At 37.2% G+C, this 18,413-nt stretch overlaps 1 protein-coding gene across 2 annotated transcripts in view; it reads left to right on the plus strand.

Annotated features, from left to right (window-relative positions):
- LOC135472183 (uncharacterized) overlaps nt 1–17,147 on the plus strand; it is a 31,863-nt gene extending 14,716 nt beyond the window's left edge. Inside the window, exons 4-9 of one of the 2 annotated variants that reach the window (XM_064751563.1) lie at nt 3,991–4,026; nt 4,331–4,436; nt 5,175–6,165; nt 7,013–7,148; nt 9,909–9,965; nt 10,674–17,147. In XM_064751563.1, the coding sequence (XP_064607633.1) occupies nt 3,991–4,026; nt 4,331–4,436; nt 5,175–6,165; nt 7,013–7,148; nt 9,909–9,965; nt 10,674–10,786 (1,439 nt within the window). In that variant the 3' untranslated portion in view covers nt 10,787–17,147. Of the gene's footprint in view, nt 1–3,990; nt 4,027–4,330; nt 4,437–5,174; nt 6,166–7,012; nt 7,149–8,191; nt 8,993–9,908; nt 9,966–10,673 lie in introns of those variants that run through there. The other variant, XM_064751562.1, reaches the window with a different exon arrangement.
- The last annotated feature ends 1,266 nt before the right edge of the window (nt 17,148–18,413 follow it).

The following is an 18,413-nucleotide window of genomic DNA, read 5'->3' on the forward strand; positions in this document are numbered from 1 at the left end:
TCTAATTTGAAGGAGATATAGACTGTGCCAGCAATTGTTCCTGTTTTAACATATTTACATGATTAGAAAGCCTTGAAAAAAGGACAATCCTTAAAACACAAAAATTTGAAGAAAAAAAAATTGAAAAGCTGGATTTTTCATAAAAAATACAACATAACATCGGTGTGGCCATATGGCACTGTTAGTGGATTAAGCTAGGTCTATTACCTATAGGGTCTTGTAAGACTAGATTTAGGCTTTTTGTTCAGGGCCAGGGTCAATATGAAGACAGTTAGATTTAGGCTTCTTGTTCAGGGCCAGGGTCAATGTGAAGACAGTTAGATTTAGGCTTCTTGTTCAGGTCCAGGGTCAATATGAAGACAGTTAGATTTAGGCTTCTTGTTCAGGGCCAGGGTCAATGTGAAGACAGTTAGATTTAGGCTTCTTGTTCAGGTCCAGGGTCAATGTGAAGACAGTTAGATTTAGGCTTCTTGTTCAGGTCCAGGGTCAATGTGAAGACAGTTAGATTTAGGCTTTTTGTTCAGGTCCAGGGTCAATGTGAAGACAGTTAGATTTAGGCTTCTTGTTCAGGTCCAGGGTCAATGTGAAGACAGTTAGATTTAGGCTTTTTGTTCAGGTCCAGGGTCAATGTGAAGACAGTTAGATTTAGGCTTCTTGTTCAGGGCCAGGGTCAATGTGAAGACAGTTTGATTTAAGCTTCTTGTTCAGGGCCAGGGTCAATGTGAAGACAGTTAGATTTAGGCTTCTTGTTCAGGGCCAGGGCCAATGTGAAGACAGTTAGATTTAGGCTTCTTGTTCAGGGCCAGGGCCAATGTGAAGACAGTTAGATTTAGGCTTCTTGTTCAGGGCCAGGGCCAATATGAAGACAGTTAGATTTGGGCTTCTTGTTCAGGGCCAGGGCCAATATGAAGACAGTTAGATTTAGTCTTCTTGTTCAGGGCCAGGGTCAATGTGAAGACAGTTAGATTTAGGCTTCTTGTTCAGGGCCAGGGCCAATATGAAAACAGTTAGATTTGGGCTTCTTGTTCAGGGCCAGGGCCAATATGAAAACAGTTAGATTTGGGCTTCTTGTTCAGGGCCAGGGCCAATGTGAAGACAGTTAGATTTAGGCTTCTTGTTCAGGGCCAGGGCCAATGTGAAGACAGTTAGATTTAGGCTTCTTGTTCAGGGCCAGGGTCAATGTGAAGACAGTTAGATTTAGGCTTCTTGTTCAGGGCCAGGGCCAATGTGAAGACAGTTAGATTTAAGCTTCTTGTTCAGGGCCAGGGCCAATGTGAAGACAGTTAGATTTAGGCTTCTTGTTCAGGTCCAGGGCCAATATGAAGACAGTTAGATTTGGGCTTCTTGTTCAGGGCCAGGGCCAATATGAAGACAGTTAGATTTGGGCTTCTTGTTCAGGGCCAGGGCCAATATGAAGACAGTTAGATTTAGGCTTCTTGTTCAGGGCCAGGGCCAATATGAAGACAGCACTCTTTATACAAGTAATCGATGTCCTGCTGTTGTCTTTGGTGTGGGGTCAGACCAGAAATCATAAATCTAGATTCCATTGAAGAATAGAAAGAGCTCACAAATAAACATTGAAATAGATGAAAGTGAGAAAATAAGACAGATGGCTGACCTAGTTTGATGTGCATGCTTGTATATGTATGTATAACCCCACTTAGATTTAGAATCAAGTACGATCAAGTTTTCTGTGAGGTACTGTTGTCCAGCTATTGACTGACATATTGCATTCCCTCCTTCTCTCCAATTTTATTTAATTTAGCATATGTTATTATTATGGCTGGGTTTTTTTTTTTTTGGGGGGGGGGGGGGGTGTGGGGTGGTTGTTAAAAAAATATACCCACAAGGCAGGTTACAAAAATGCAGGATTATCTTTTTATTGTTGAAGACGAGGAATAAGGCTATATTCTCTCTGGTACAGATGGTACATGTTGACTGTGTGTGTATAGCTGCACAAATCTTGGTTTGTTTTCAGTGACCTCAACACAGGGCTAGTATACAAGGTTAAACCCCAAGCACTCACTCACTCACAGGGCTAGTATACATGTACATGTGCGTTTATTACTCATCCGTCAAAAGTCATTAACCTATATTTGTGCACACTTGAATTTCCAGGATGTCTCCGGCACTCGCATGACTGGATCAAACTCATACACATTGTAGATTTGTAAACATGCGTGTTTCATGACAAGAAGTGTTAATTTTACTTAGTCACCTTCATGCTTGAAACTATGTACGTGTACACATGTAGTTGTAAACAAAGAACTGTCAGAAATTAAGATTGTGGAAGCTTTAACATGTGATATGTGTGGTTTTACTTTCAAACACCATAAATATTTTTGTTTGATGTGGTGAAAAAGATTTGCCCATTCATGCACTGTTTTGTACATTTATACACTGATACACAAACACAATCATTTTACGGTGACTTCCTTGTAGTATGACCTCCATTCATTTGATTTTGATAGTATAGCAAACTGAATTAGATCACATCTTCTGTGCAGCCTTTCACGGATTTAATTGAATACATGTAGGTGGATTTGTGGTTACATTTTAACAATTATATTTGCTTAATAATCCATGCAAATAACACACCATACATGTATACAGTTGTATATAAGATCTACTATTTCAGGGGCTACTATTTTGGTTAGCAGGCCAGCGCAGTGACCCAGGAGCCTCTCTCCATCGGTACATGGGAAGGTCTGCCAGCAACCTGCGGTGTTCGTGGGTTTCCCCAGGGTGTGGTCGGTTTCCTCCCACCATAATGCTGGCTGCTGTAGTATAAGTGAACTAGTCTTGAGCCCTACATGAAACCCCAATCAAATAAATAAATAAATAAAACTACTAATTCAGAATCAAAGGCAGGTCACTCAATAGTGCAATAAAGTTATTTTAAGTCAGGTTCCAATCTCAGTATCCTTCACAGTTAAAATACAAGTGTACACACGTACACTATTCAACACCTACTTGTACATGTAAGCCCTGGAAATTTTGTCATTTTAGCCTAAATCACAACTAAAATTGGTTTAAAAAAATTTGTTTTGATTCAACAGAATCTTCTTAAGCTGATGACTTGATTGTGTTTTGTCGCCTGTTTAAGACCATAGACATCTACACATTTGCTTTTTTTGTACATGCACTTGCGCTTGACTCACATAGACACGCACTGAGAGGAAAAGGTCTAAATAATATGGGAGTTAGTACAAAACTAGGCTTCACACATTCAGAAATCCCAAACTACATGTAGGCTTTGTTGGTGTTGACATTTTAGATAGGGTTTGCAGATTGCTATGTGGTCTGGAACGTCAGACACTATCACACTCTTCGTTTACTCTGCCCTTTTGTGATTTGAGTCTTGGCATTGCTGGAACGAGGACCATAATCCACTATAATCAAGTCATCCCAAGCAATGTGCTCTTTCATTCTTTTATGTAATATGTCACTGTTTCTGTGACTTAAGAAGTATAATTTCCGGTTAATATCACCCAGTGTTGATCAGTTTCCTGTACCTTCCCATGTTACCTGTCATCTCCCTGTGGCTGTGTCTCATGTGGGTGAAGTGCCCGAATTTGTTAGATCTCAACTACATATACAGTGGTGAATGGACTGGCTTGGTTGCTAAAATTCATGTTATGCATTGTGATCTAGATTTATGTACAGGTAAAATTATTGTACCTACATGATACTGGCAACTGCAATTCTATACATCTGCCCCTGTAGCCTCTTTTCTTTTATCATTATAGGGGCCTATACCATGTACATGCATGTATATCTGGTCTTAACTGTTCAGTTATCTCCCTTGGCCTTTAAGGAAATAACTGTTTGAAGCAAAGCAGAGTTCAGCACCATAGTTACATTATATTGTTTTTTGTTTGAGTCTTGTAAGGCAAGCACGTGGCCTAGCATTCATTGTATAACTGAATTAAACCTGTTGCTTTTATGTCAACTTAAGCTTACTGCAGTTCTGCACTTCTGTATTTTTAGTCCATGGAGCCCGAGGGTTGAAAGGTCGGAAAGCAGGTGGGTATAATGTACATGTGAAATCATCAAGCCTGGTGATATCAGCACCTACACATAAAGGTGTTTGATGCTCTTGTTCTCCTGAATTTGTGTGTGTCTTCTTTCTTCAAGCCTAAATTCATTAAAATGTGTTAAGATTTTACCTATAAATACATTCAATTTCAAAATGTGATTTTATCCATTTAATAATAATATCTGTTAAACTATAGTTAAGTATTGAATTGTTGTGAAAAAACAACTTTATCTCTTGGTGACATTGCTCTACATGGACATGTACAAAATGTACGTCGATTAATTTTTTTAGGACGACACAAGTATTCTGTGATATTTGGTCTGGGAGGGAAGAAGTACCGTACTGACGTAGTGAAGGACCCTACAGGCTGCCCAGACTGGAATGAGGAGTCCACAATGTGAGTGACAACCTCCCCCAGTGTGGTGGAATGATCCAAGAATGATCTGAAACGTCAGACACTATCACACTCTTCATTAACTGTTAGTTTGTGATTTGAGTCTTGGCATTGTTGGAACGAGGACCATAATCCACTGTAATCAAGTCATTCCAAGCAATGTGATTAGTCATTCTTTTCTATAATATGTCACTGTTTCTGCGTCTTTGGCAGGTACATGTAAAAGCAAAGATGTAGATCACAAACACTGCGGCATGACAGCAGAGAATTATGTTTCTTAAACAGCGTGAAACTGATTTGTTTTAGTGTGTAATGCCTTTCTAGGTGGCTATTGCATATTTGAATTTGGTCATTGTAAGAAATCATTTTTATGGTATTTGTAATTTGTAGGAGGCGTTTCATTGGGATTTATCTTTTTGACTATTTGTTCAAGTTAATTGCAGTTGAAATTCTTGACCTATTTTAGTGCATGGAACACGACATAAATTGACCGATTGCCACTGTGAATAAAAATAATTTGACCAACTGAAATTGCCAGTCAGAATAATACATCAGCCAATAAGAACACTTTTATTTTACTTTTTACTTTGTATTTGTTGACCCGGCCTTTTTACCCGATAAGTTTGAGAGAACAGGTAGAACAGTTTGGTCAGTGTATCTGTGCATTTTGTAGCAAAATGAAATGTATTCAGCTTTTATGTAGCTATTTCATGTGATGTTATTTTTGTTTATTTTATACAGAAAAGTGTACAACATAGAGGACAGTGTATTTTTCACGGTGACAGAAAAAGATGATGTGTTGGGGCACTTGTCCTTCCCACTCATGTCCTTACAGACCACTAAAGGCCGCATTACCAAGGCCCCTCTTCAGCCCCACAAGAAGTGCCCCCAGCCCCAAGGGGAACTCATCTACCAGTTGTACATTTCCAAGACGCGTTCCTCGGACCAGACCCCAGTGATACGAGGGTCCAACTCAGACACATCCCGTCCACGGCGAGGATTCGCAAAGTTAAAACACAGCCTGGCCACGGCGCCAATACTGCCTCACCGCTTCCACAAGGCCAAACACACAAGTGGTAATAAATCCAGCACGTTGTCCAACCTCAACAAGAAGTTTTCACAGTCCCTCCATGACCTGTTTAATATCTCCCGCGGTACAGTCAATGATGATGACGACGATGAAGCCGTTGAGGAGAAGCCAGCCAATGGTCACCTGCGCAAGCGTGCGGTCAGTGTGAACTACATGGAGGAGATTGGTCAGGAGCCTGAGCTGACCGCAGTAACGCCCTCAGAGGGGCCGACAACTGGTGGAACTCAGCTAGTCATCATTGGGAAGCATCTTGGGGCGGAGTTAGCCGAGGTGACCAGGCTAACTGTATGTGGGTGTGACTGCCTGGACACCCTGGAGTATGAATCGCCCATGAGACTTTACTGCACGACCAAACGTTGGAAGGCTGGCAAAGGCGACATAGTGATACGAACACTATCTGGGGGCCAGCATGTGCTAGAAAATGCGTTTACGTTCATTCAGAAAGGCCCCGTCATTGACGATGTAGATGGGTTTGAGGAGTCAAGCACTGATCCCCATGACAACGATAATGGGATCATTTTTAACGCAGAGCCACCAAGCCCCACCCCCAATAACCTGACCGATAAAAACATGGTGATGAAGTCCATGCCTAACCTGTCTGACGCTGGAAAAGACACCCTAAAACCTGAAGAAACTAAAAAGGTGACCCTAATAAGGAATCAAATGCTCTTTTTATTTCCAATAATCCAGTTAAAATTATTCGGCTTATTGTAACATTTGCTTGTTGCTTTCAAGAAATTATCAAGCATCCTTTGACTTCTGCTGAAATTTTGCCAGAGCCATGTGAATTTTGTGAGTAGGGGTAAGAGATTGCTTGAAGGCCTGTGACTTTACTCCTGATTTTTCAGGTTTACATGATTGCACTCACCATTTATGAACGAACATTGGAAGATAAATCATCATCTATCTTCCTTTCAAAATTTTTCACCAAAGTACGCAATTCATGTTGATAGATAATCGTTAAAATAAATAAATGGTGCAATTGTTGTCCTTGCAAACTGTTATCCTTACTTGCGAAATCACGTGGCTCTTACAAGATTATGAATAGTTTGTTGTTACTAGTGTGCTTAAATTTCTAGCTTCTGAAGGTATATGTACATGTTTCCATGTACATGATAGATGTGCCCAGATTGTATAGACCGTGGGAGGGCCTCTTTGGCCCATGTGTCAGCACCCAGTAGTCTCTCACCAATTTCTTTGCAGTCGTTGTGATTTCAAGTTCAGCTCATGCCCTACGTGGGGAGGCCCACAGCAACTTCTGATGGTTGCAGGTTTCCTGTGCCTGGTTTCTTCCCATCATAATGATGGCTGCCATCATATAATTGAAATATTCTTAAGTATGGTGTTTGATTGTGTAAACATCAATCAAAATAAATACTGATTTCAGATAAACAACTTACAGGTTCAGATCGACTTAAGCATGCATGAACTTTTTCGTAACTTTGTGTAAAAATCAAACTCATTTTTTTCGAACTGTTTTATTTTCCAGTCCTTGTTCATCAAGAAGTCCAACGAAGGTTCCGACAACAAATTTAAAAAGAAGGATAACAATAAAGGAGCAAAACATCATGCAAGGCGGAGCAGCGAATCTCAGATATTTCAACGAGACGACAACAATCGGAGAAGTAAGTATATGTATTTTTTTGTCTTATTTATCCACGTTAATTTAGAAGGCCACAAGTGAGAATTTATTTATCATTGGACAGTTTTTGGGTGGTTTGTCTGATTATGATAACTTCCGTTTATATGGGCATTTTTTTATTTTGTCTTTTCCTTTAACATCTGAGTAGATTTTTTTTTTTCCTGATTGGCCAACATATATTTTATTCCATAGTACAACTATATGTGTAGAAGTGTAAGAACTTCTCAAGGTGAGGTTTTAGAATCATGGCTTTCCTTGGTAGTAGATAATGGTGATTATGTCTCATTGCTGTCGTTTGTATAGGCGTAGAGAACGACAGTGTGTTAGCAGTTTAACCATTGAGGTAGACATTGCCCTTGGGGAAACTAATCTATGCAGATTTATTTGATTGGTGTTTTAAGCCGTACTCAAGAATATTTCACTTATACGTTGGCGGCCAGCATTGTGGTGGGAGGAAGCGGGGCACAGCCCGGTGGAAACTCAAGACCATCCACAGGTTGCTGGCAGACCTTTCCACGTACAGCATTTCTCATAACACCTTGGTGATGATGAGCAGTTGGCCACTCTCACCAGCTCATTTGCACAGTCTTACATATCACTAGCCTTTCACCAATATCAATGCGTATTTGTCTGTAGCTTGTCAAAGTTTGGTGGTATATTCAGGGCATTCAGTTTCCTCCACTCACAGTACTGACTTCCCACCATTGTATAAGTGGAAAATTGTTGAGTATAGTACTTAAGAACAATCAGATAAGTAAAGATATCAAAACTGAGTCACATTTTTCTCATGTGTTACACACTCTGGCTTAGCTTGATCTTAAAATTATGTGAATTTATCTGTGGGAAGAAAATCTGTACATGTACATTGAAAATAGCTGTATTAAACTTGGGTCCTCGATGGTTCATCATCCAGTTTTGTTGTCACACGAGTACTTGGAAAATAAAAATGTGGGATTTTTTTTTCTCATCATTCATGTATATTTAGATAATTTAATGATATTTATAACTGTTATTTTTCACTGACAGAAATAGCAAGTAAGTCCACTATGCTTGTTACTGTAAGTGATGTGTACGTTCACACTTGTGCCATACTGTATGTTTGTGTTAATAAAACACGTTTCTGTTTAATTCAGTCTATACTCAGTGATCTCCCTTTCTTCTCTAACTTCACTGGTTGCAAAGATGAGATTTTTCATCATGATGAAATGAATAGCTGGTTAACTTGTATTTTGATAAGTTTGCACTTTTAGATATTAGCATACATGTACATCAGTCACACATACTGCAACATGTTTTTATGTGTTGTGCTGATATTTTATTTTGATCAGTTTGAACGTAGAAACTGTGACACAGATTTGACGTGTGTGCATTGATCACATATACATGTAGCTCAGCATGCTTATATCTCTTGTTCTGATGTTTTGATCAGTCCCAGCACAGAAATTGTAACACATATTTGAAACATTTGTTCATTGGTTACATGCATATAGTTCAGCATGTTTATATCTCTTGTTCTGATGATTTGGCCAGTTTGAACACAGAAACTGTAACACAGTTTTGACACATTTGTGCATTACAGTCACATATAGTCCAGCATGTGTATATGTGAGTCTTTTGCTATGTTTCTCTTATTTTGACCAGTTTGAACACAGAAGGTGTAACACTGATTGGTCACTGATTTGTACATTACTCGCATATAATACAGTCATTCTCGCTTCACCAACACGTACATATACTTGTATGTAACTGTTCCTCTATTGCTCATCCTCTTTATTTTATTCATATGTTCAGCATTGTTCTCATAACTGTTCAATCTTGCATAAAAGTAATATTCAGGCTTTATTCTTCATGTGTGTATATGTATATATATATATATATATATACACCTGTACATCACCTGATCTTCTGCTTCAGTACTAAACACAGACTCTATTCAAGTTATAAAATTCATCAACCTTTGTATTATATTGTATGTACTGTGTATAACCAGTTTCTTACTCAGCATTTCACAGCTGCCCAAATCTTTATTTTCTACCATATACATGTACCTGTGGGACTATATATTTTGACCTATTGCATGATGTGATTTGTAAAAGGATAACCTATGTATTTATCCTAAAATTATTTTGATCTGTGACATGTAACAAAGCCTTTATTGTGCTCTAACACACTTGTTGGTTAAGAGTCAAACTCAGTTCAAAAAAAATGTACATGCATGTATGTGTGAAAATACTGTGTTGATATAACTGACTAGATTACTTTAGATGTACACTAAGAAGCTGCATTTTGGTTTGCATTTTGGTTTGCATGTTTTTGCAAGATCTTGTGCACCATGGCCGATGAGCAGTAGGAAATTGTATACTTTTTTACAGCAAGAGTTATCCCTCTTTAGTTAAGAGAAGCAGAATTTATGAGATGCTAAGCACTAAGAGTTCTTGTGACCATGTTTGCTAGGAGCAGTTTGATGTCAGTCTATTATTTTAATTTACTTGAATATTTCCCTACATAAGTTTGATGTAAGATTGCCAGTATAATGTATTATATCAGAACTTGGTGTTTTGTAGATAATTTTCTGGCATTTTCCAAACTGTGCCTGAAAGTCTTGAATTTTTTAAGATGGCCATGATTCAGCATTGTTCCATACACATGTATTAAGATTTGATGGGTTTTTTTGGGGTTTTTTTTAGTGTCATTGATTAAAAATTAGTGATTTCTTTTGATTGACAGACTTGTTTCTTTTCAGGTTGGTCAAAAGCAGAATTGGTGGCTGAAGTTAAACGCTTGGAGGAAGAAAACAAAGGTACATATTTCAAGATTTTTTCTGGGACTCTTCTTACATCCTCAGGTCAATTTGATCATTATTAATCAAGTCATTATCAAGGTTTAACAGAATTTGAACTATGAATAAGCCTTGGTAATGCATTCAGTTGTCTGATATGATTTATTGTGCTGAATTTTTCAGGGGAACTCAGGTAGATATACCTTACTAGATCAGAAATAAAATAAAGTTTGAACATATAAGCCTCCCTAAGGTCTGCCATTATAATTGACAGCTGGCATACAAGAATTCCCATTGGCAATGTCTGCCAGCAACCTGTGGATGGTCGTGAGTTTCGGCCCTGTTTCCTCCCACCTTCATGCTGGCTTCCGTCATATGCATGTAGGTGAAATATTCCTGAGTACGGCATAAAACACCAATCAATTTCACATTCATTCCCCTACAATCTTGGTGTCCACAGTCCTGTATTTATTTTGACTTTGTTTTTGTACCTGTATGGGTTGCAAGTCTATGAAGTGACGCTTATGAAAGTTCGACAAACCCTGTCAATTTACCCTGAACACACCTGTTTCTTTTGTCCATACAATTGACTGTCCTTGACTGTAATGACATTAAAAATTCTTTAGTGTGGCATTAAACAGCAGTGAAACAAATAAATGAAAATCCCCCACACGCATGCACCATTTTAGCATCAATCTCCATGACTTTACTTTATTTCATTTGTTTCAGAGCTCAAAAAGGACAATACAGATATGAAGTCTTACATCGATAAGCTGGTGGCAAAAGTCCTCACCCATTGCCCTGAGGTCCTAGCTATGGCTGATGATGATGAAAAGCTGTAGCAGGCATCTGATTGGCTATAAAAGTCGATCAATATTTTAGTCACATGATTTGGAAAGCCATTGAAATTGGTCACTTTCCCTTGAGTTTGTGAAATCATCCAATAACTTGATCTGAATAAGTCACATGATCTGAAGAAAATACTTTACTTTTATGAACAAGTCTAGTTATCCGCTGATTTTTTTACTTTAAGTTACAACACATAAAGTTTTTTATGAACAACATAGTTCTAGAATATTCTCAGTCACATGCAAATACTTTCACTGAAAGGCTTAGTAATGGACATTTAATTCAGAATAATGAGTTGATCTTGGTGGAGAATTGTAAAGAGATCTGGGTTACAGCATATGATATTATTTTTTGGACAGTTGTGATAGACACATGTATTTCAAACATTTATACTCCTTTTTTTGTATGTGTCACAGATTGTTATCCTAAAACTGTCCATGTCTTTTACATGTGTACATGTAGACCTATGCATGGTTAAATATTGCTCTGCCAAACCGTCTGTTCATAGCATTACATTTATATCATGCATCAAGGTCACAAAATACTATATGTAGAAGTACTGCTATGCTATAGATATGTCTATTATATACTATATACATTTACAAAATCTCATGGAGTTATAATGTACTGGACAGGTGCATTATTCAGCGTGGCGTAAAACACCATTGTGTTTCTATACATGTGCACATAGGAATCCTGTATTTCACCTAAAGTTTAGTATGCTTAAAGTGGCAAATAAAGACTGGAAAATGATGCCAACACTGAAATTTTCCTGAATTAGAAATGAATCAAACTTCACAAAAAGCTTTTAACTGGCCCTTTTAAAGATGGATAACTCAGTCAAAATCAACCAGCATACATCACCTTAAAAACAATAAAGTCTTGGTGAAATATGGTAAATTCTTGGTAAATATAAATGATATGCCATACAACTCTATCTAGCCAGGACGTGTATGCATGATGTATTCCAGTACCTACTGATATTTACTGTTGCTTTACCTGTATTTTTTTTTTGCCAAATACAGGAGTAGATAAGTTATATGCATGTATCTTCATATATAGCAAATGCCATAACAGAACAAATGTTACGTTTTATCTTTATAAATATGTGTTTTACACTTATCCACTTTTCTCCATATTTTTCAGGGGCATTACACATACATTTATCATCCATATTTGACAGGTTTTCACACAATGCCATACCCTTGTACGGATTTTGAAATGTTTGAACTTTTGTGTAACTCAATCATGACAACAGATTTTTGTTAGAGGTTTCTATTTTTCTCCTCATCGTGACTTTCTTTGTGGTATGTGTCCTGGTGAAGTTAGTCAACTTCTGACAATCTAAAGGATTCATGAAACGTTTGTTTTTCATGTCTTCATTTATTATTTAGAATGTTTTTAAAACAGTAAAATGCATTTGAAAGTTCAGGTTCTACAGTGGCCTTTGCAGTCAGTATTGGGACTAGTGACATCACATCAGGTTTTCGCTACATGTACCTAACACTCGTAGACTGTTACATTTCATCATTAATCATGTAAATACTGTACTCATAGATTTATGAATACATTTGCCAAACAAGCTAAAAAATGTGGATGTGACGTCACTGATACCCTCTGGTTCATTACAGCGCAGATGATGTTTTAAGACCATTTTACTGGGTTAGAAACATTCTAAAGAAATAAATCAAGCTGTTTTCTTGGGGAGTGTTTATTGGTCTTTTATCTAATACTTCATTTTAGCATTGTCTTTCGCAGCCTTTGGAAGGCAGTCTGTGAGTCCAGAAATTAAGTACGGTAACATAGCCTGCAGTCCAGTGTGCCGTGAGATATAATATACTCCAACAATTTCCATTTCACAAATAACCATAATCTTAAACTCATAATTTCACAGTTACTTTGCATGAATCCTTTAAAATCATTAAGGCCAGATGAGGACCTGCCCCAGACACTGCACACGTGTTAATAATGTTTATGGATTGCCATTTTCTGATTTACATTTCCCCCACATAAATGTGCAAGCTTCTTCTTGTGGTAAATAAGATCTTTATTTCTCCCTTGTTTTAGTAATATTTATTTTATAGTTTATTTGCCTCCTTGTTTTGGATGTTCTTTCTTTTTGGATATGTTCTGTATTTTCTTCCTGTTTATTTAATAAGTGTTTATTTTGTTACATGTATTTGACAAAAGTTGGCAGTAAGAAAGTAAACAGATGTTTTGCTGTAGAGAAAAGGGCTAAATTGGAAACATGTATGTTGGGTATCTAGTTAAATTAATGAATTAAAATATGAACTTGTGCAGAATTTTTAAAAAAAAAGACAAGATAAATCCAGTAATTGTTGTTAAGAGATGGTAACACACTCTTACTTGACATATACTGAGTCTGTTGTAACTGTACAACAACAATTTCTAATTGCCAAATCACAGGGATTTTCACAGCCTGTTATTTCTGGGACTATATTAAACTTCACTGGTATCTAGATGTCAGGTATCTGAACTGTATCAACAGCCATGTGATACGTATATATATATATATGTACAAATAATCCTATATGGATTTTATGAAGTGAAGTCCAGCTGATGCCAGCTGGAAGTGTGAAGGTCTGCCAGCAACCAGCGGATGGTCATAGGTTTCCTCTCACCATAATGCTGTCTGCTGTCATATAAGTGAAATATTCTTGAGTATGGTGTAAAACACCAATCAAATAAATAAATAAATAAATAAATTTTTTTAACAGAAGACCCTTGTAAACAAATAAAAGGATATTAAATTGTTGATGAATATAAGTCAAAGAAGTCGATCTGAAGAAAGTTTTAGATTTTGAGATATGTTGTTTATTTTTGCTCTTTTGGGTATTGTGTGTAAGTGCATGTGTATTTATGATTTTCATATTCTCTGTTTTTTTGTTTATCACTCAGTTATGGTAAAGGCCTTTGAAATGGAAATATTAACCTGGAGGCTGTACCTGTGTGTATATTTGCTCCCTTATTGAAATGCGTACATGTCACAGATCATATTTCATGTGAAAGAGGAGATTCAGATCTGTATCTGTACCTGTACCTTTACACCAGAATTCACTTGTACAAATCTTACAAAACTTTGTGGGTATACACATGTTGATTTGTGCATATAAAAAGGTGGTGAAAATGTATATGTGTTAAGCACATGTACAGCTCTGTCAAAGGATACTATAATCCCACTGAGAACTGTTTTAGCCCTAATTCTGACCACCTGACCCCACATCTCCCCCCATCCCCCCTCCCTCTCAGTGAAATCAAAATGTATATCTATGAGCATTGGTATTTGTAGTAATAATAAGATATAGCATTGGTAGCCACAGTAATGAGAAGAGCTACATGTAGCATTGATGGCCACAGTAATGAAAGATCTAGTATTGGTAGCCACAGTAATGAGAAGAGCTACATGTAGCATTGATGGCCACAGTAATGAAAGATCTAGTATTGGTAGTCACAGTAATGAGAAGAGCTACATGTAGCATTGATAGCCACAGTAATGAAAGATATAGCATTGGTAACCACATTAATGAGAAGAGTTACATGTAGAATTGATGGCCACAGTAATGAGAAGAGCTACATGTTGCATTAGTGGTCACAGTAATGAAAGATCTAACATTGGTAGTCACGGTAATGATAAAAAAACAATTATACTGTTTTTTCAATTATCAGTTGTGACTGTGTGTAAGGCAATAGAGAACAGAAATCTAAACTAGGGATAACGTTTGAGAAGAACAGTTATAGTTTTCTCCTTGTGAATCAGAACTGGTCAAGCGGCGCACAATATTTTGTACATCATTATTGATGTATCATTGTCCTATATGTGCAACATCTTTGTGAAAGTGGGCCCCAGCGTGTTAATGACAGTACAGTTTGTTCATTCTGAGAATTTCAACTCCTTCATATTTACAACCCATGTATATTTATGTTTATACATGCATGTTATTTTTTTTTTTAGGCATAGCAACTACACTAAGTTGAAGTTTTGAGAAAAATATTACATGCAGACACCCATCTATTTCTGGCTCAGGCATTTGTAAGCAAAATAATTCTGCAATAAGCAGGAATTGATGCTGCAAAAATAAAGAGAAACTGATGCAAGACCTGCCGTCCACAAGATGAAGTGAACACCGACTATGAGAAAATCAAGATATGAGGTTCTCAGGAATTTTGTATTAAGATGCATCGATCATCCACCAAGAAAAATGGCGTTTACAACTTAAATTTTGAGGCCTGCATGAATTTATGGTCTGTGGATCTGGGTGGCATACTATATATTCAATTGTCACTATAGTCATGTTTCATAAAGCTACATATATATTTTTTTAAGTTCAGTGTATACCTGTACTTGATCTAAACAAAATATATGGATATTTGTGAATATTTCCTTTCATACTCCACATCATTTTTGCATGGCTTATCCTCTGAGTTTGTATCCATTACACAAGCGAGTCCAGATTATGTTCTGTGGTACTGTACATGCATGTATGAACACCGATTTAAGACTGTTACCAGAGACTTGCTTGCCTTTAACATGTAAATACTGTCCATCAATGTATATATCTATTAATGTACATGTAATATGATCTGATTGCAGTATTGTTCTAGATCCTCTTTTTTGTCAGTTTCTGTACATCATTTCCTGTCTTAAAAAATACTGTTTGCTCTTTCTTATGTGGAAAATGTCAGTAACATGCATTTTTTCTGTGTTTAATATTCAAAGCTAATTAGGTTTATGATACACAGTCTACAATTATGTAATCATTTGAAATTTTAGGTCAAGTTGTATTTGAGAAGTACATGTTTGGAGAACCCAGTGAGAGAACTATTTTATGTGAACAATGTATAAAGTCTTCATCTTGTTACACTTGTTGTGTTAAGAAAGGCCAGTACAAATGGATGGTATAGTCAGTAAATTCCTGGTAAGAGGGCCTATATGCTTGAGTTTTGTACCCCAGTGTTAAAGAAATCATTTGTGATTTTATCATTAAAAACCTGCTCGCTATTGAAAGTGTCACTTGTCACGGACATGCTGTGGGAATTCATGTATTTTTGCTACACCGTTCTTTTATATGGTACCCAATTGACTGTGATGGTTTTGATGCACACTACTGATCCAGTCCTGTGGTTATACGCATGTCTGCGACACAACACAGCAATTAAAGCTGATCAGTCCTTGTTGTTAATCAGATTTAAAATCTGTGGTGATTTTAGCCAAGGAATCATTTTGGTGTGGGAAGGTTTTTAATACTATCTTAAGCAACAAAGAATTTATTTTGAAATCAAAGTGTGCCTTTTTTCTGCATCGAATGTTTCACATTTCAAATTTAGGTATTGTGGTAAACTAAATAGAAAAAGAATTTTTTTTAACTCCCTCCCCCCCCCCCTACCCCAACCTAAAAAAAACTTTTACATGACTTTTTCTCAAGGAAAATAATGCAGAAAAGTACTTTTAAAGGAAAACTGCAGTATTAAATAACTAGTTTAAATCTAAACAGGAAACCTCTAAAATATAAATTGCTAGATGCTAGATGGCTGCCTCTGACTTATGAATTTATGGTCGTTGGATTAAAATGACTCTCTGGTTGCAGATACAATGCAGATTCCTACCATCTGCACTGGGTGGCCAAGTTCTGCAGATGGACTAATGGCTTCTATAAGAAGTCCTTGACCAGTAAGGATTGCAGTTCAAATCCAGCCCGTGCTAATACATCCATGGCTTCTGTCATTTATGTCAACCCAACACAGGATTTAAGGACTTTGGGGTGTATGAACAGTCAATAATCTGATCATGATTAGCAGCTAATAATCTGGCTGGAATTTCAACTGTTTTATTAGTTGTCTACATTTGTAGCCTTCATTTTGTCATGCAGATCAATTAATGTCTTTAAAAACTGGATTTTATGTTTCTGCCAAAATACACTTTTAAGTCTAATTACTGACTTCATAATTATTATGCATCTAGCCGGTAATGTCCGCATTGGCAGAATCTCACAATTGGGTTGTTTTGATGAAGAAATACTTCTGTTTTGGACCAATCCTCAATTTCTTTCATCACAACATTTGAAGTGTTAATATTTTTATGTAGAGAGATAGTGAGAGATAAATGGAAGTTTATGGTGACCAATGGCTTTAGGTTTGTATCATGCTCTATGCCACACGTATAATTAAAAAGCTGTAAGTAAGCTGTGTACATATTAAATCACCAGATGTTTGTTATGATCTTAAGATTGTGTTTGATTTTCTTTTTCTCATAGTCTGCTTCAGGAGCGGTAGATCCAGGATCAATCCTGGGTCGGGTCACCTCTAAGGCCTTAAAAACTGGAAGTTTTAGCTTGCTTGCTTGGCGTTCAGTATTAAGGGATAGTGGAACGACTGGTTGACCCGTATCAGTATAATGGCTCGGATGGGGAGGCTACTTGCCTTCGGTAAGGCGTCACAAGGAAGCAGCACTAGATAAAATAGCAGTGGAAATCCATTCTGCAGCAAGGAGGTGCATTTAAATTACATGCTCTCTAAATTACATGACTCCTTCCTCGTCAAATGACTGAAAAACTGTTAAGTATGGTGTGAAATCTTAAGCACTCACTGACTCACTTTTTTTCTTGTAAGATTAATTTTCCTGTTAAATACAAGGCATTCGGTTTCACTGCATATTTGTGCGACCTTGATGACATGGATGACTGGTGTAATCATTTGCACGGTATAACATTGAAGACTAGTTATCCTCCACAAGTCTGCTATATGATATCTGCATCTCACAGGTGGAAAAGTTTATCGTTAACTTGGCAGAGGTTGGTGGTTTACTCTAAACACTCCCGTTTCCGACACGTGTAAAACTGACCACCATTGTATATATGAAACTTTTTTTGGGTGTGGCATTTAAACAACAATGAAATAAATAAGTAAATACTTGTAGAAAGAAGATACCTACACTGTAGAGAGGCTAATGGTTCTGGGAATACTATTATAGCTAGCAACTGTTCCACTATGGCCAAGGTTCTATCAGCATTGGCCACCACAATTCCATTTGTCTGGTCATACGTATAGAATATGTACAAGTCACATCATGACAGTCTGTATATACCATATGCGTATGGTATATACTTGTATATGCTTGTTGGCACCAGATTTTTCAAGTAATAATATACCAAGACTTCAAACTTGGATGTATATAATGTAAGAAAACACCATTTGGGAGGCAGCATGTTTTTTTTTAACCTGGCGAGGTGGTGCAAGTGTCAGGCAGGACTTCATGCCAAAGTTACATCAAAAATGGATCATAGTGTAACGTTTACACCACTACAATGTATCAGTTTCTATTGTAACATCATACTGTCTTTAATGTGACACCATGATGATGAACAGAAGTCGGGTTCATGAAGTATACTTTGTGTTAAGTAGCCCTTTAATACCTAAGTACACTTTTTATCTGTACAACATACATCATCATGGTATCAAGGGCAAACTTAGCTAAGTAAGCTTCATGAAACCTGCCCCTGAGAAAGGAAGATTTGACGTCAATAAAATGATGTCAATGTCCTGGTGTCTGGCATGTGACAGGTCCACATTCCAGCCTGTCATAGGATTGAACTCACATGTTTA

Source organism: Liolophura sinensis, chromosome 8 (assembly GCF_032854445.1).
Source record: "Liolophura sinensis isolate JHLJ2023 chromosome 8, CUHK_Ljap_v2, whole genome shotgun sequence".
Lineage (NCBI taxonomy): Eukaryota > Metazoa > Mollusca > Polyplacophora > Chitonida > Chitonidae > Liolophura > Liolophura sinensis.